A 19,669-nucleotide genomic window follows, 5' to 3' on the forward strand; every position below is an offset into this window, starting at 1 on the left:
AAAGTAATGTTCAATAAGCACTTACTCTGTGCCAGACTGTACCCGAGTCATGCCATTCAATCCCTGTCAAAATCCTTTAAGGTGGATATTTTTATCATCCCCATGCCATCGATGGAAAATAAGAGGTAAAGGGACCTTAAGTAAGTTGTCCGTGGTTACACGGCCAGTGAGCAACAAAGGCGTTATTTATTTAGCTCCAGATCTAGTGATATAAACTCCAATAAAAAACCTAATGAGCTGTCTTTTTTTTTTTTTTACTAAAAAAGAGTTCTGAAATACGTATGAAAACATTGAGCCTACTGAGACTGAGCCACCCAGGTGTCCCCCGCCTTTTTTATGTTTATTTATTTATTTTGAGAGAGAGAGAGATGTGAAGGGCAGAAAGAAGGGGTGGGGGGAGAGGGAGAGAGAGAGAGAGAGAGAGAGAGAGAGAGGGGCTCCCAAGCAGATTCTGCACTGACAGTGCAGAGCCTGATATGGGGCTCAAACCCACAACCAGTTAGATGGTCACCTGAGCCAAAACCAAGAGTCAGATGCTTAACCCATATGAAAACATTTAAAACACAGCATTCAAGAATGCTATGTTTTAAATGTTTATGTTTAAGATAGAGAGAGTAGGGGAGGGGCAGAGAGAGAGAGAAGGAGACAAAGAATGTCAAGCAGGTGCAGAGCCCAACAGGGGACTCACACTCACGAACGGTGAGATCATGACTTGAACCTAAGCAAAGAGCCGGACGCTTCACCGACTGAGGCACCCAGGGGCCCCTGAAGAATGCGGTTTTAAACAAGAACCAGAAGGATGGAGTTTTAGCAGCTCTGGGTGCCCATTAGGAAGCAATGCCACCTAAAACCTTTGTCCCTGGCTCAAAAACAGAAACACAGATCAATACAACAGATTGGAAAATCCAGAAATAGAAGGAAGTGTTTTTAAAAATGTAACCCTTGATAACACAAGCTTCTGTAATGAAAAATGGTAAGAAGAATTACTTAGTAAGTCAAACTGTAATAAGTAGATAACCATTTGGGGAACTTTCCAAGTTAGATTCATAATTTACACAATATACAAAAATAACCTCCACCTGGATTAAGGAGTTAAATGCAAAAAAAGTTGAATGACAGAAAAACCGGCAGGAGATGGGATAGAATATTTATCAGATTTGTGAAAGACAGTAACTTCAGCTTTGAAGCAGTGGAATAAATCATGAAGGAAAAGACTGACAGATTTGAATACATAAAAAATTTAAAACTTCTGTACAATGAAAAAACAGCAAGACTAAAATAAAAAGGACATTATACTGAGAACAATATTTGCATGCTATCTGACAAAGAGGGCCTTAAACTCACACTATATATGTTCTTATTCAAATTCATAAGGAAAACATCAGACCTCAAAATATGGAAAATATGGGAGAAAAAAACAACAAACACACAGGGAAGCATAATCGGTGAAGAAAAAAAACCAGAAAATGGTTCAGCCCACCAACAATTAATACAATAACAGGTACAGCAAATGTGAGATAGGATTTCTCACCTTCTCTGAGTAGAATTTCCATCCCCCCCCCCCCCCCCCCCAATCGGCAGCATCCAATGTTGCCATAGTTGGATTGTGCCTGGGAACGCATTCCTTGCTGGTGGCATTGTAAGTGGTTACAACCTTCTTAAAAGTCAGTATCACAACACACAGCCAGAGTCTGGCTCAAAACCACATTGATTTTCATAATCAGCAATTACATACGGGGCACTTTATCTTCTGGACATAATGAAAGCAAAAGCGGGCAGTATGAGCACAGACGTGGTCATCCATTATCATTTACAACGGCAACGCGCTGGAGGCAAGCTGAATGCCCAAAATCGCGGGGATGGTTTCATAAGCTATGACACAGGGTGTTCCATGGGCTAAGACACTTTAAGTTTTTCTTCTCAGCAATTCAGTCCAAAGGGATGGAGAAAGAGACAGGAAGTAATTTGAAGGGAAGCAATTTGCTAAAAGCAAATCATAGAATGATTTCCTCCAAGGCTGTCAGAGCCTGGACGTGTGTATTGATGGAGGGCAGCAATACAATAGAGAAAAAGAAAGGATGCGAATATGAGGAGAGAGAACGAGAAGGGAGAGAAGGGGGTGGAGCAGAAGGGACGCCGCGGGGAAGAGAGACTGTCTGGGATGACGCCCCAGAAGCAGAACCCAAAGGTAAACAGGCAGGAGTCTGCTGTGCAAATAGGCAAGTCCTTCCTCTGGAGTCGAGGTGAAGAGAGACCAACAGAAACACGTTTGAAGTGAAGACAAGGATCAATTTGATCCTTCTAGAATTTCTTCTTCAGGTGAGCCTTTCTGGGTTTGGCAGACTCCGGGAGCCCTGACACCACGGAGGCTGAAAAATCCTGTACCTTCTTGTTAAACGCATTGCTTCAGTCAGGGGCTACTGTGGCACTTCCCAGCTAGTAAAGGAAAAAATGAGCAAAAATGCCACCAGGGGGCAGGTCTGGTCTGGCAAAGGGAGTTTAAGGATCTTCCGGGGGGGAAAAAAAATTTTTTTTTTTTTTTTCCTTTCAGCTCTGGGTCCATTCTTTGTTTTGCAACCATAAATACTGCATTGGGTCCGGAGCAATTTCTTTAATGGTTGTGTTGTGGGTATGAATTTTGCTCCAGAAACTCAGGTGTGCATGAAATGTCACAGTACTTTACATCCTTTGAATAAAATTAAATCCAGCCTCAAGTGGAGATCCTACAAGCCTGATTAAAAGTCAGCCTCCGTCATGATTATGGCTCCCACAGCCCCCAGAGGTCCCTCGGAGGTTCAGTGTTAGCACTTAGGTGACTGGTCCAGTACATGAAATGCTTACGACCCAAACCAACGTGATCCCCTGATACGCTGTGGCAGGGCCATTTCCTTCCCTGTTAGAAATGAGCAGACATTCCAACATCTGGAATGAACACACACACACACACACACACACACGCACACACCACCTTAGGATGCTTACAGAGGGGAGCCGGGAGTCATCCCTATCTGGGGATGCCCCCACCACCCCTCCTTTTAGCCCCTTGCTCTCCTAGGCCTGCATCTCTGCCTCTAAACTTCTTGCCTTCCTCTAGGGGTTCACTGGCCAGCTGAGGCTTTCAGAAAACCTAGGAAGACAGATACCATCAGGGCTACGCAAGCCTCAAAGGAGGCATGGACCCCAGGGGTGCTACGCCTTTCTCAGGATCAGGAAAGGAGAAGAACACAAGAACAGAAGCCACCCATATACCCTAAGTGTGCTGCCACATTTGCCTCAAGGTTACCATTTTTAAAACCCCCGTGTTTACAAGTCTGACATCACGTGACCGTGCGTGTTCTTTTTCTGGTAGATGACACAGCACTCGGGCAGCCCTCGTAGCCGACGGTGGGTTGAGGATTCACCATCATGGTAGGTGCCATGGAGGAACCAACACAAAGAAGGGATATGTCCCCCCCCTCCAAGGAGCTCCCAGTGTCTCATGCACAGAAACAGGTCATTAAGACCTGGTGAACTTAGGGAAGAGTTGCAAACTAAAAGCCAGAAGGCCAGATCCCACTGACAAAGGTACGTTGGAAATTTTTAAGTCATTGGCCAACATTACAAATATCAAGAGCAAAGGATAGTTCACGTCAGCACCTGTATATGTAGCATCTCTTGAAAAATAAGACCTGGCACTGAGCGTTGTATGGAAACCAGTTTGTCAATAAATTATATTTAAAAAAAAAAAGAAAAGAAAGAAAGAAAAATAAGGCCTGGGACACAGCCCTGTGTTCCTGCATGGCAGCCGCCATTATTTGCGGAGTAGGGGCTGCTCCCTTAGCTGAGGCCGCCCTTCTCTGCTTTATCACAGTCCCCACCACGCCCTAGAGTATTATGCCCAGTCCGCCTCCCTTATTTATGCTACCTGTCTAGCTTCTATAAGCATTTGAGCTTTAACCTCTGAGTAAACTAAATACAATCATACTCAGGATACAGGATTGTGCTCCAGACTGATTAAGACTAAGCGTCTGCCTTTCCTCACTGCTCACACTGATTTATCTGGAAATTCAGAATTATTTCAGACGGCCTTAAGATTTGAGCACAGACTAAAGACACTGGCATATTTCAGGTACCGACTTGGTTCCTATGCAATTGGGACAGATGAGGCCAGGGGTAGCCCTGGCATACAGCACAGAATACCCATGCTTGTGTGAGGAACAGCAAACCCAAGGTACAAAGAGATACTTGTGGAAATGCAGCTTTAGCTCCACTGGTGGGCCTCAGTTTCCATCACTGCTATTGAGAGTGCCCAGTGGAGGGGCGCCTGGGTGGCTCAGTCGGTTGAGCGTCCAACTTGGGCTCAGGTCATGATCTCGCAATTCGTGAGTTCGAGCCCTGCAACAGGCTCTGGGCTGACAGCTTGGAGCCTGGAGCCTGCTTCGGATTCTGTGTCTCCCTCTCTCTGCCTCTCTGCCCCTTCTCAAAAATAAACATTTAAAAAAAACAAAACAAAACAAAAGAGTGCCCAGTGGATCAGCCAGTCCCAGTGAGCAGGCATACACTGGTGTGAACAGGCTACAGGAGGCCACACACACGCATGTTCCCCACTCAGAACCCATCTTTGTCCTGACCTCAGCCCATGAGCTCAGCCTCAGCCTGCAGAGACGCCCAGCTTGATTTTGCTCAATTTTAATTTTCAACAGACAGTCCAAGCTCAGAGCTTTTTCCACGGTAAATGAGAAGAGTCCAACAGAAACAAGAGGGGAACCTGCTAAACTCTGGACAAAAAAATAAAAGGAAAGAAAAAATAATTTTCTAATGAGGTCTTCTGCACTTGTCTGGCTTTCCCGGGGAGCTCAGGTTACTATCCATGAAAAATCCTCTGGATGGGTCTGAAAATAATGTTTTAAGTCCACAAGATCTAAATGCAATATAAGTTAATATAAATTAATAACACAACAATTCTGTGTGTTCCGAAGGAGAACTCACTGTGAACTCCCCTGTTGCACAAGAATATCCAACAGGAATGTTGTTCGAATCTTTTGCTGGAGGGCGCCTGGGTGGCTCAGTCGGTTAAGCGTCCGACTCTTGGTTTCGGCTCGGGTCATGATCTCACAGTTCGTGAGGTCAAGCCCCGCATCGGGTTCCACGCTAATAGTGTAGAGCCTGCTTTGGATTCTCTCTCTCTCCCTCAATCTGCTTCTCCCCTGCTCATGCTTTCTCTCTCAAAATAAATAAAAAGGGACACCCCACCCTCACCAGCTGATTTCTGAAGAAGGCCATGCTTACCCGGAACATATCTACGCGGCTCCTTGTGATGCCCTAACCCTTAACCACCACTTTGTGGTGCCCTGACCCTTAACTCAGAATGACCAAGAACAATCTGACTTCAGCTAGTAGGGCATCTGACAAACTGTAGATAAAACAGCTCCACCTGAGAGAATACATAGGGCAGGATTGTATCTCGGGTCTTAATAGTTTAGGGAAAGAGAATACATTATCTACAAGACATAGGAAATTCATGAGTTAAGCTTTTCCAAAATCCACACCCCAGCCACTATCAGAAAGAGAGTCTCTCAAGTCACATTGAGAAATACTTCACTTAAAGGGCACGTCTATATTAGATTCTCCTTAAATATAAATTGTAAACAAAGCGCAGCTTTAAGATGAGTTATACCCACTAGGAAACAGGAGTTTTGAAGAATATATTGTAAATTCTGTATCCCATTGTTAAAATAGAAACTCATCCTGAACATTAAAAACAAAACACTGTTGCATCTTTAAAGAAATGGGTGTTTTTAGTTCATGATCTAAAAACGAGTGATTGGATATACCAATGTCATAGATGGTGATGGAAAGAAAATTAGTATCAGCATCCTCAAAAATATACAGAAGCTCTCAAAACGTATACAAACTCTTACATGCATACATACATGAACACACACACACACACACACACACACACACACACAGGAATTAAATGCAGCACACCCAGGGGGGTGCCTGAAGCCCTGCCTGCCCACCTAGGAAGTGGCCTTTGGGGTGTCTCACTGTGAGGCTTCCATGGAAACACATCACCCCACCCAGACTATGCAGTTCCTTCAAGTGTTGTTCATCAGAAACCTGCCAGGGAGAATACTCGATTCCCTCTAAAGATATCTGGAATATCATATCAAGTGGTATCACCAAATAAGCAATAAAACAACACACCCATCAAATAGGTTCTAAAAGATTTATTTCTCTTCTACTGTTGAGGAGAAAGGAGCCGGTAATAAATGACTAACATTAGTCACAAATCTGCAGGTCAGCAAACAAAAATAAAGGTTGAAATGACCATGCCTGAGTACAAAAAGACAACTTGTTAATTACTTTTAAGAATGTAAATTTGGCTGGCGCGATGCAGAATTATTTATGAAATGTTGACCAAAGAGGAAATCTGCATTAGAACATTGAGTAATGATGAGGCAAAGCAAACTGACGGGATTTTCAATTACATTCTCTGGGTCTCGGGCTTCTGCAGCCTTGCCCAACTCCCTTGCCCTCCACATCTGATCACTAGGGTGAAGCTTCCGAAGAAACAAACAGACATAAACTTATTTTAGGCAGTCGTTTTAGAGAGCAGAGTATAACTCTGCTACGATGCTGGAAGCTCCTGGGGAGCCCTGGAAAGCCTTTCGAAGAACTCAACTGAGACCACGGGCAATGCCCCTGAACTTAAAATCAGTGCAGATGGTGTGGGTGTCTTAGTAAGGACAGAGATAGAGATGGGAAGGGAAGACAAATGACATACTACATCTGGGAACAAGTCACGAGAGAAAATAGTTTGCAAACTAATTGACTGAATATTGTATAATCATGCTCTCCAAACAAGACAATCCCCTGTGATGTAAGGAGAAGAGATTAGAACATCTCTTCATAATTTAAAATTTAAAATTCATCCTTAAAAATGATGATGTGTATTTTTAAATGTGCATACTATATTTAAAAGTAATACATGTAGATGATTTTAAAAGAATAAAAACATATTGGGGTGAATGAATGCTCAGTTTATTTTCGATGTTTTTAACTGTTAGTAGATTGCGGTCAATTCCTAGATAGCCTTTGTGTAGGTAAGCAAGCAAGGAACCCGATGGCTTCACTAGGTCAATTACTCTATACTTAGGGTTATTATTATTGTCTCTTATTATGATTTTTTTAAAATTTTTTTCATGTTTATTTATTTTTGAAAGAGATCGCAGAGGAGGGGGCAGAGAGAGAGGGAGAGAGAGAATCCCAAGCAGGCTCCACACTGCCAGTGCAGAGCCTGACGTGGGGCTCGATCTCACTAGCCTAACGGTCAGATCATGACCTGAGCCAAAATCAAGAGTTGGATGCCTAACCGACTGAGCCACCCAAGGGCCCCACTCTTATTATGATTTTCACAAAAATTATATGTTAATGGAGAAAATTAAGACATTTCAGAGGAATACTAAAGAGAAAAAAAAACACCTATAAATATCTCTAAAATATTTTGGTGCCTGTTATCTTCCCCTTATCTAACCATATATACAACATTTTGTACGCATATAAGTATCTATGTATATATACATAATAAACACATGGTTTTTCAAAATTGATATTATACTATAGTGGCTGTTTGTATAACTCATTTTTTTCAGTTAATAATAAATTATGAATATGTTATTTTGGAACAGAATTTTAAGTGTCTATATACTAGACATTTGCATATAAATTAGGTACTAAAATTTAACCAATTCCCTATAGTTGAATACTTAGATTCTTTTACATTTCTTGTTTTAATACTTGAAGTTTGGACATGAAGGCCTTTGGATGCCAAGCAGAATGGACTAGATTTTATCCTATGGACCAGTCACTCTCAAGGGAATGGCAGTATACTTCTAGGGAAGGTTTTGGAAATCTGGGCAGATGTTTTGGTTTTCAAGATGGGTGGAGACTTCTACTGGTGTTTAGTGAGGGCCAGAGAGGCTGCTAGCTCTACAATGTGTAGAGCGGTCCTGAGCAATAAGGAACACTGTCCTGTGTCCTGCCCAACTTTCAAACGTCCTCCCGGAAATGCAGCAGGTGAGAAGCCCGGTTACAAGGCTCCAAGCCCATACCCTAACTCTGTTTTACATACAAATGCAAAAGATTCTGTGCCCATTTTTAAGAAAGGCTAAGTTTTTTTTATTACTCGGGTAAATCAAGGGAAACAGGTTTTCTTCAAAGCTTTACTAAGAGTTGTGCACCGTTTTTGGAAAATTATTTCACTAATACCACACCACACCTGCTATTTGCATCAGCAACGTCACCTACGTACAAAAGTCTGCATTTGTATATGGCTTACAATCACTGTGATTCTAAGAGCATGTGTGAGAATTGTACCACTCACTTCCTCCTGTCTTCTAGTGCAGTCACGCACTAGTCACGCATGTTGTAGTGAAATACGTATCTGTATTATGAAGATTAGCTCTCCTTCACGTTACACGCAAGGTCTCGTGTTACCTTTTACCAAGTCAGGTGTCGGTATTGGTCTCATTTTAGGAGAGCAAAGGGGACATTGACAATATTTATTATAAGCAGGGGTCATTGGGTCTCTAGGGGTGAATATTGCTACTGCAAAGCACAGGAAGCCATTAGAGGCTTCCGGCAGGAGAGCAACATGATGACACAGAGCTGGAGGTATGGATCTGCAGAGAGCCAAGAAAACAAATGGGGAAAAGAGATGGCAAGAGACAAAGAGACCCTAAAGGAGGCAAACGCAATCTGGGCAGGGAAATAACGCACACCTACAATATCACAATGCCTGCAAGCATCAGAAAGAAGAACATTTTCCAGAAGCCATCTTAAAAAGGAAGTGACTAGAACTCAGTGATTGAATATGGTGTCAGAGTGACTACAGAGTGACTGAGTCCTCAAAAGTAGCCTCACACACACGCACACACATTTGCGAGCACACACACAGACACACGCTTACATGCTCTGAAACTCCCGATTCATCACCAAGTAATCCCTCTCCCGCTCCTGCTGCCAAAGGAAAGACTTATCACACCACTGACTCCGTGATCTGACAGCTCAACCTGACAATAGCCTGAACTGGAGGGGCAAAGCCTGATTCGGCTTATTTATTTGTTTGTGATTCTGCATCCAAGATAAACCCCCAAATAAATTTTAAGTGTGCTTCAAGTACACTTCAGGTTATAAATCACATACTTGCATTCTCATACTACAGGAAGCAGAAAACTACAAAGATCAAGTGTGCATATATATATGTGTGTGTGTGTGTGTGTGTGTGTGTGTCCCTTCCTTGCCAAATCCATGCACACCCACACAAAGAGAGACAATAAAAGGAAACTAAGAACCTGTGAACCAATGATTATGTGTCAGCACTAGTCACATTTACTAACCAGAAGCAACCCTACCAATTAAAATAGTATGCTATTAGACTGGGCAAGAAAACCATGGTACTAAATAGAAAAAAAAACACTGCAAAATGAAGGAATAGAGAATCATAGATATTAACCATAAGAGAATCAGCGCTACAAAATACTAGGTATAGAAAAGAATGTCCCAATTAATATTCAATTTCCAGTTAAGATTAAAAGTATATTACATGCTGATTATCTGACTTTAGCATGTATATCCATTCTTGATTTCAACTGTTTTTGAGAATAGGTAATATGATTGTTGCTTTATTTATTTATTTTTTATTTTTTATTTTTTCAACGTTTATTTATTTTTGGGACAGAGAGAGACAGAGCATGAACGGGGGAGGGGCAGAGAGAGAGGGAGACACAGAATCGGAAACAGGCTCCAGGCTCTGAGCCATCAGCCCAGAGCCCGACGCGGGGCTCGAACTCACGGACCGCGAGATCGTGACCTGGCTGAAGTCGGACGCTTAACCGACTGCGCCACCCAGGCGCCCCTGATTGTTGCTTTAAATAAAGGAAGAGTGAGTCAACAATATCCCCAAATATAATGGGGCTATTTAGTTTTCCTGATCCGTGTCTTGAACTGTCATGAGTCAGCAAAACACAAATATCACATCCTTGGTTGCTTTGCTTAACAATGGAAAAGTGAGGAAAACGGTAACGACATCTTTCTCAACCCTGAGCAATTATTCCCCCACACCACCAAGAAGTGTCAGTTGTATTCCATCAAAGTAGAAAATGTCCCTAGAAACCTCACTATTAAATTCCCACATTGTCCAGTTCTCTTTTCCTTGTATGGGTTACTTAGCATCTGAAATGCGTTCTTTAGCACTCTTCTATTTGCCTTGTGTGACAAAAATGCAAGACAAAGCCCAAGGACTATGTGAACGGCCTGAAATGGTTAAGGGCGGGGCTTTTCTAGGCAAAGGCACAGAGAACATCACCCCTCTCTCCCCATCTCTACTGCCTGATCTCAGGTTTGACAAGGGGTAGAATATGTATGTATCAGGTACATATTATGCTACAGTGTAGGAGGTTTAATGAGCCATGAAAAAAACCAGAGAATAACTTGCAGCTAAGAGGAGATGCTGTAGGTAGGGTTATCTGTGGTTATGGCTTAAAGGCCATGGCCCTCCCTCTTCTTCATTAGCCACAAGTTCCAAGCTCCTTGTCATGAAAGACAAGTACCCCAAGACTGCCCCTTTGCACCTCTGTCATCCTTGAATCCCACCTTTTCTTCTTAAGTCTCTGGATCATCATGCTGTGATTCTTCCTGGAACCTGCTTCTTTACAACCGTCCCCTAACTGGCTTCTACTGATTGTTCAAGACTTAGCTCTAGCGTCATCCAGTGAGGAAGATATCCTCTCTCTCTGCTCTCAGTGCAAACAGGGTTTATCTCCATCCGGGTCCTCACTAGTTACCTTGCGATCATCTCTTTCCTCATTTGTCTCCCCACTTCCGAACTTCTCAAAGGCAGGAACCAAGTCTTTTTGATATTTGTATCTCCAGTGCACGGCACAGCAAGTGCTCCATAAAGGTTTGTTGCTTGCCTGACTGGGAAGAAGAAGCGCTATAGCCTATAAAAGCTATTAATAGTAACACCGATTTTCCCACTGAAGGTAGGGAGGGGTTTGCAAGTCGGCAGTTTTACTAACCAGGGTCATGGAGGTAGCTGAGCTTGAGGGAGAAGATCCCAGGGGTAGACCATCACCCAAATTACCCAACCTCGATGGTTGCAACCCGTTGTGAACTCTATTCTATCTGTCATGGCCTCGGGGCAACTCATTGGTTCACATCCCTATACATGATGTCTATGCAGCACGGGAGGGGGAGCAAGTAGTGTTGACTCAGGACTTCCCTGTTCTTCAAAATCTAATTTGGAGGCAGGAATTTAACCGGCAGGACCATGCTAGGAGAGGGGCAGGTGAGACACAAGGAGTCTCTCTCTAGAGCCCGGGGGCTTCTTCTCACTCAGGACTGTCAGCCCTCACCAACTGTGTGGAGACACTTTCAAGCACATTTTGTTCTATGATCAGTTGAAACCCACTGCTGGCATCTCTTCATTTTTTATCACACAAGCCCCTTGGGCATAAGATGCTTTTGTTGGTGGAAAGAACAGAAGGTTTCACACTCACAAAGGGTACCGGATTTAGACTTTTAACATTATCTCCAAGAGAGGTGACGCCAACACAGACATGTGCTGGCAGAGATGGAGGAAAGAAGCCATTCATCATACGATTTTACCTTGTGTTCTGTTATCAGATCATACTTTCAGAAATACACTGTGAGTGAGAACTTTTCATAAATCTTAGAACGATCTTGCAAACACCACTTTATTTCGAGTTTGTGTGTAGGTCAGGTATGTTAATTTGTTAAGCGTAAACAACATTTATACTGTTTGGTATGTCATTAGCTTGTAATATACCAGGAGCTACTTCTCTACATCTTCAGGAGGTCTTACAAGCACAGAATTATTTATAGGATCAACAGACAATGGGCATTGAATCATTTCATCAAAAGGAGAAATGCAATTTTACGTATTACTTACCACATTAAGTTTTTCCCAGAACTCAGGTCCTTCTTCCATCTCTCGAAGGCTCGGCGGAATGTACCAAAAGCAAATATTGGCATATTCAGGCTGGGGGTTTAAAAAATTTGAAAGTTATTTTAACTTAAAATTAATCTTATACTGTAATTAAGCTTAGTTACTTCTTCTAAGAGTTGTCGTGTGTGTATTATGTTGATATCAAATCATTCTGCCTCACTTCTGATAACAGCCTGTTGGGAGATTTTCTTCTCAGTTGGGTGCACCCAACTGAGAAGAAAAAGAGGGTGCTCTTTCCTCCAGGTAAGGGATGAGCACAAAACTGGGAAAAAACATAATAAAGTTTGAAGCTGCTCCAACCAAGCTCTGATCATCAGTTAGCACCTGACACTCATGTGCCCAGAGATGCCCTGGTCCCTCCCTCTTCAACTCTGATCCTCAACTTATTTCTTATACCACCATACCCTTCTAATAATTCCTTCTCTATTTAAGGTAGAGCTATTTAAGGTAAAGCTGTCTTCCATTACCTGCTAAACCTGACGGATGCAAAATCCCCAGTTACCTATGAGTTTATGACATAGGACATACCTGGACCTCACTTAACCAGCCCTGCTGTGACCCTTGCCTATACCGCTTTGAGAAAAAGAGCATCATCTTGACTCGTGGCTCTCGAGTATCAGTGCCAGTCCCAGGTACCTTAAGGATAGGAGTCGGCCTTTTTCAAAACAGAGATTCTCAGTCCCTGTGCTCAGAATGCCCGGCGTCTGATTTAGTCCAGCATAGAAAAGGCTGGAGAATTGGTATTTTACAAAGCATCTCAGGTGATTCTGAAGTAAGTCGTGTGTGGTATATGTCTGAGAAACTCTGAACTAGAGAGGCCAGAGCCAAATCATCATCTCCAGTAATCGGTTTTGGTTAAACATGGGATAACCTGCCAGAACAGGCTTTAGTCTAGCTCTTGTCACATAGACGAGACCTTCTCCATTTCATACTTCATCCTCACAGGACAAAAACGTAGTACATGTCAATGGCCATCACAAGACTTGCATTCAGTGACCAGGTGATGTGGGAAGTTATGTTGGGGGTTTACAAATTAGATACACAGGGAAGATTAGATATTCAGGAAAGATTATAAGACATGACTACCTGCCCAGCAGACTCTTAGCAGTGACAGTATTTGAAATGATTTCCATTTTTCCACACAAGCATGGTTTGTAGGCAATAGCCAATGTTGTAACAGTTCTCAGTAACCATCAGAGTTATACTCTAGTATCAGGATGAAGTTTGCAAGTATTTCAGAAAGATGGAATTGCTATCATCTTATATCTTAAGATCAAGACCAGTGTTAAAGAGAGTTCGGATTCTAGTGGATTTTAAATCAAAAGTGAATGCCCAGAAACATCCCCAGCTCAACAAGCTAAGCCCTTTCACCTTTGAAATTTGTAACATGCTTATTGGATTTGACCAAAAAAAAAAAAAAAGCCACAAATCTTCAAAATATAGAGTAGTTCAAAATGAAGTACTATTTAATTCAACTCAGTTTCTGCAAACATTTATCATGATATTTCAACAGTCTTTACAAATCCATACAATTTATACTTGGGTTTCTGATATAACTGATTTGGTATCTCTAGGAAAGAAATGTCCTTCAAAATTCTTTACTCCCTTGAATGTGAATACCTCTTTTCAAATAAAGTAACTATAGTTGATCAGAAATTAAAAGAAAATATAGTTATCATCTGTCATCGGGTTCTAGGAATTCATGTCTTTTACATTAATGATGATTTTTTTTCCCAGAAATAATTTCCTGCTTCTCAGCTCAAATCCACACTTTGTCTGTCACCCTATAACAATGGAAGTGGACTCTATAAATATTTCTCCTTGCCATCTGGTCCAGTCTGAGACTTTATCAGCAGAGGGTGCTGGAGGGACGCTGAGAAGGAAGAGGTATCTCTTCCGGTTCCGGTGTGCTAACCTCATGGATCCCCCGCAGGACGTGTGGGTTTTTGAGCAGCGCTGGTGTCCAGCCACAAGTGGACCCCCTGCCAACTCCCCCCCGGCACCACCTCGTCAGATGGTTTCACAGCAGACTGGTAGGGGCCCTAAATGGCTTTTTCTGACACACCCCCCTCAGGTGGTCTCACAGGGGAGTGCTGCCAGCGAGGCCCCCCCTGTGAAGCCTGAGTGAGCTTCAAGGTGCTGCCCAGAGGCTTTCTCTAGCACTCTGTGCCTCCTCCAACTACCACTGAATCTCAGCCCTGGGAGGGACAGCCTCTTGCTTGGGTGCTGTATCCCGGGTTCTAAGAGTGGTGCATGTTTTCTACCTCTGCTATTTCTTTATTTTTTAGGGTTCTCTCTTTCCCTGATGAGGCAATCCCCTGTTAATAATAATAATAATAATAATAATAATAATTCTCCTCCTCCCCCCCTCCTTCTCCTTCTGATATGAAATGCCTCACAGATTCGTGTGTCATCCTTGCACAGGGGCCATGCTCATCATCTCTGTCTCGTCCCCATTTCAGTATATGGGCTGCTGAAGCAAGCACAATAATTCTTTAGACTGCACTTTCCCACTTCAAATTACTGTGCAGTTTTTGTCTTCTTATTGGACCCTGACTAATACATCATTAAGTTATTGCTTTTCATTTGCACGGAGACATTATAAATCATTTTGTGGTAGTTTCTACTTGCTCCCATATCTGCTCTATGTTGTATACGTTAGGACTTAGACCTTTTAAATTACCTTTTAAATTTGCTTCCTTTAGTAAGTTTCTGTTTCAATGTATTTTTAATTTTTTTTTAATTTATGTATTTATTTTGAGAGAGAGAGAGAGAGAGCAAGCAGGGGAGGGACAGAAAGAGAGGGAGAATCCCAAGCAGGCTCTGCACTGTCAGCGCAGAGCCTGATGAGGTGCGGGGCTCGAACTCATTAACGATGAGATCGTGACCCGAGCTGAAATCAAGAGTCGGACACTCAACCAACTGAGCTACCCAGGCACCCCTCTGTTTAAATATTTTAGAAGTGACATACCTGTGATTTTTGGCCAGTCTCTTTTATAATGGTGTTTTTTAGTGCTATGACATTTGAAAACTTGTGAAGCCTTTTTGACAGTTCATTTGATTGGAAGATATTTGATCTCCATTTGGTGGAATACCTTTACTGTCATCATTTCCAAAACTATTAAGATTTGGAAAAAATATCCTTTTGAATATTCACGAGGAACACATTTGAGTTTTTCCTGTCTCTTTGCCTTTCTAGCTTGTATTTGATATGTGACTTTCTTCAAGAGGCTGCAAAGCAGTAATGAGTATTTTCAGAGTAGAACCATTCACATGGCACTTCATTGCCTATATATAGGAAAGCCTGACCTCTCGAGTGTCTTAGGAACACTTTAGTCTATGTACTCTAACACCATAAAATTGAGAAGACATAAAAAGGGAATCCAAGTGTCTAGACCAGACAAATGAGAGCGAAGGGTACAAAAACACATGTAGCAGTGAAAAACATTGTCACAACCTTTAAAAATTCATGGAGAAGTACAGAAATGTCACTAAAGGAAAGATGGATACATTCTACCCTGATTTTCAAAGAGAAAAAAATAGATATATTCTAAGAAATGAAGCAGGCACTTTATTATTGAGCAAATGACATGAGACCCCTTGGGGAAATAAGTCGAAGGTCACCAAGATGTAGTAGCTTGCATCCTCTAGAACTGAGTCATGTCAAAAGAAATTCATCTCCTTTGCTTACAGTGTCATTAGATCACAATAATAATAATAAAAAGCAAAGCTAGCACTAGGCATTTTAATAAGTAGAAATGCAGACTCTAGCAGATAGAATGAAATAATCGTGCAAGTATAGAATGGAGAAAGGGGCCATGGTGGATTTCAAGTGACTTCAAGCTTTTTTATTTTAAATATCTGATTAGACTACTGAAAAATTTCAAAGGCAGCACTGAGTAGCACAAACAGCCTTGGTTTTAGAGTCACATGGATATGGTTTGGATCTCAACTTCACCAGTTCTTTGTTTGGACAGGCGTTGAACTCTAATCTCAGCTTCCTAATCTATGAAATGGAGATCATATGGTCTGCTTCACAGAATTGGTTAGATAGCACAGAGATTATTTCCAACATTTACTACTATATATGGCCATACACCAGGCACTCTATTAGAAGAGTGGCTATTATCTGGGGCTATATAGGTAGAACAAGACGTCCTCATCAAGTGGATGAGCAGCCACATTAAAATCTGTACTAGGTGGGACACATCACTATTTTTGCATACAATATTTGCAGGGGAATGTTAAAGAATTATAGCCTGCCCCAAGAAGGGTAACTGAAACGTCTAATTCAATTAACAGAATTTTCTATGTTCTAGATACTGAACCAGACATTAAGATGAGAAAAATGACTACACTATATGCTTATCTCTAGGAACTCAGTGACGAGTAATGGAGCTAGATACAGGCAATTAAACTGCAATGGAGCGAGCATTACAAAAGACGAAATTTCTCGTAATACAAAAAACATTTCTGGCAACAGGAATAGTGCACATGTAGAAGCCCGTGTATTCAAGGGGATGGCAAGAACTTGGAATGAACAGAGGACAGGGTGTACTGAAGAGAGGTGAAAATGGGCATGGAAATGAGAGCCATTTCATGAAGGGCTTCCTCATCTGCCATGTTGGAGGGCTTTGGCTTGATTCTAGAAGAGATGTGGAATCATGGGAGACTTTTGATTTCAGGAGATTTCATTTTAGAAAGACCACAGTGTGGCTCCCATGTAGAGATGGACTGATCATAGTTCTAATGACTGAAAGAAGAATGTAGTATTTTGGTAAAGAAAATGGCTACCCTACAGGTTTAGAAATGTTGGATTTGAGGTGCCTGTGGGAGTCTAACTGAAAATTTCACAACATACCTAATGTACAAATGACTAGAGTTTAGGAGGCAAGTCAAGGATGGATACATTATTGAAGCTGTTGACAACAAAGTTCTAGAAATGGATTAAACATTTCAGGGAGAGTAAGTGGACACAATGAAGAACTTAAGATGGAAGAACAGAAAAGAATATTTCACGGGGTACCCAGATGAAGAGACCTTTGCCACATAGAGACTGAGAAGAAAAAGTTACAGGTAATGGAGAAAAACTGGGAGAGAAATTCAAAGAAACCAAGAAGGAAGAGAATTTCAAGAGAGAGGGAGTAGATAATGGTGTAAAACACTACCTAAGTCCAATGAGATGAAGAGTAAACAATGTGCATCAGATTTTTGCGATTAGAAGGGTGCTGTCATCTAAATAAAAAAAATATAAGAAGATAACTATAAATTGCACGTACTTGATACATATTAATAGCAGGGGTCAATAAATAATAGAATATGAATAATTAGAGCTCTGGGGAAGAGAACTGAGCTGTGAATTATCTGACACAGGAAGTGTTCAGGAAGAGGTTCACATCCTGTTATGGCTACTGGTTACCATCAAGAGAGGTGTCCTGCCTCCAGCAGGAAGTTGACTGGATGTCCTTGAAGATCCTTTACACCCTGGAAAGTCTATGGAGCCAAAATAACTCTTCCTAATGTAGAACTCAGGAAGAGAAAAACAAAAAGTTGAATAATTAGGACTCTCCCAAGAGATCAAAATAAAATATGTGAATGATAGTATATGAATGACTATACCTCTAGGAAAACACTTATTAGATCTTAGATCCAACACAGAAAAAACAGAAAGATTATTTTCAGGGGCCTATGAATAATGCAGAATTCATTTGAAATGATAACTTTAAATCATCTTCAAGAAGATATGCATTATTTTTGTTCTTTTCAGGAAAAGGTATTCAAATACTGGATATTCTGTTTTGTTGTGTTCATTTACTGTTTTCAATATTCCACTTAACATTCTCACTGCTATCTGCTAAAAAGTGAATATATATGTGTGTAAGTAAAATTTTATATATATATATATATATATATATATATATATATATATATTCGCATTTTTCCTAAAGTGATAGACTTTCAGTTTCACAGACTGTACTCCAATCACATCTCTCTTAAGTCTATGGTACGGTTATATCTAATCAATCCAACTAAGCATTTGTTAACAAAAAGGATAACTGCCTTGACACTTATATATATATATATGAGATTCAAGGTCTAATTTTACATTATTTCTCCAAATGGAACAGAGAGAAAAGAGGCAAGTGCATCTCACATACAAAACCCCTTGTAAGTGGGAAGGCTGGAGTGCTTTTAGAAAGCCACCTTCACTGCTCTGGGGCCATCTGGCTCCCATAGCTAAGATATTCAGGGCAGAAGGCTGCCTAATGATTAAAACCCACCATCACTTGCATTACAAGTTGGATGTTTGCAATTCCCTAAAATGATGGTGAGAGTTTCCTCCCTTAACTTTTAAGCCTTTAGGAGGAACATATACATAACGTTTAAGACAATCCGTCTTTTTTTCACTTTTTCTTTTAGCTCTATCAAAAGACTTCAGTTCCAAGGTGCACAGGACTTTCCATAGGCACCAGAGCTCCCACAACCAGAGAAATAGAGAAGGCAGTTCAAAATTGTAAAAATAAAGAGTAAAACTCAACCTCAAGGAAGTAAAGAAGGCAAGTTAAACTCAAGAATATTTTTTTTAAAAAAAAGTGACTCAGACTCAACCCCCAACCAATCCTATAGCTGTTTTGCGCCTATGTGCTTATATACGCATCTCTTAAAAATATAGATGTTTTCTCATGTAATCATGCCATTATCACACCTAGCAAAATCATTGATAATTCTTTGGTATTATCCAATAGCCAGTTCACATTAGAAGCTTCCCAACTGTTTGAAACTTTACTTTTTACAAGTGTTCAAACTAGGCAACAGCTCCCTCTGCTGCATGTGGTTATCAGGCCTCTTCTGTCTCTTTGAGCCTGAGGTGATCATCGCTACCTTCTCCTTTTATTTTCCTTCACCCCACTAACCTGTTGAGGAAACCAGGACAGCTGCCCTGTAGAATATCCCACATTCCAAATTTGCCGTTTTGCTTCTTTCAAGTATCCCCAGAAAGCCATTTAAATATGGATTCTCTTGCTGTCTTTGCAAGGTCTTTCATATCCCCATTTTTCAGGAACTTTGAACTCTTGCAGATAGTGGCAGAAGCCACAGTCAGGAGTCACTGGAGCAGTGTTTCTGCAGCTTATTGGGAGGGCCGTCATCATACCTCACCTCTGCTACTGCAACAGCGTCCCAACTTGTCTCGTTCATCCTTTCCTTGGCTTTCCTTCACCCCCTCCCACCCCCTTCCTCTCTTCCCAAGACATCCAGCACCATCTTTTAAAACGGAATTCAGACTCCTGTCTGCTTAAAACTTCCCTGACGACTACACTTGGAATAAAAGCCAAAGGTCTTACCAGGCCCTACCTGACTCTACCTGATCTGGTCTCTGCCCACCTCTCCAATGTATTACCTCCTACACCCCTCTTTCTTAATGTGCCTTCTTCTGGTTCCTTAAACACTTCGAACTCCTTGTAGCATTAAGCCTTTGTAGTTGTTTATTGATTCTACCTAGAATGCTTTTCGCTCAGACAGCTAGTTGCATGGCATGCTATTTACCATCAATCAGGTCTCAGGTAGAAGATGACCTCAGAGGGCCCTACCTGCATGACCCAAACCAAACAAGCCACCCCCCACCGACATCCTCATTCCAGCATTCCACCCTCCTTA

General features: G+C 41.6%; 1 protein-coding gene and 1 non-coding gene across 2 annotated transcripts in view; both read right to left on the bottom strand.

Annotated features, from left to right (window-relative positions):
- Positions 1-19,669, bottom strand: part of GADL1 (glutamate decarboxylase like 1) — a 169,837-nt gene that overhangs the window by 44,903 nt on the left and 105,265 nt on the right. Inside the window, exon 14 of the mRNA XM_043595602.1 lies at positions 11,957-12,046. Within this exon, the coding sequence (XP_043451537.1) occupies positions 11,957-12,046 (90 nt within the window). The remainder of the gene's footprint in view (positions 1-11,956; positions 12,047-19,669) is intronic.
- On the bottom strand, positions 14,393-14,499 carry LOC122492459. Its single transcript, XR_006299646.1, has one exon. It is a non-coding gene; the product is annotated as a U6 spliceosomal RNA (small nuclear RNA).

Source organism: Prionailurus bengalensis, chromosome C2 (assembly GCF_016509475.1).
Source record: "Prionailurus bengalensis isolate Pbe53 chromosome C2, Fcat_Pben_1.1_paternal_pri, whole genome shotgun sequence".
Taxonomy (NCBI): Eukaryota; Metazoa; Chordata; class Mammalia; order Carnivora; family Felidae; genus Prionailurus; species Prionailurus bengalensis.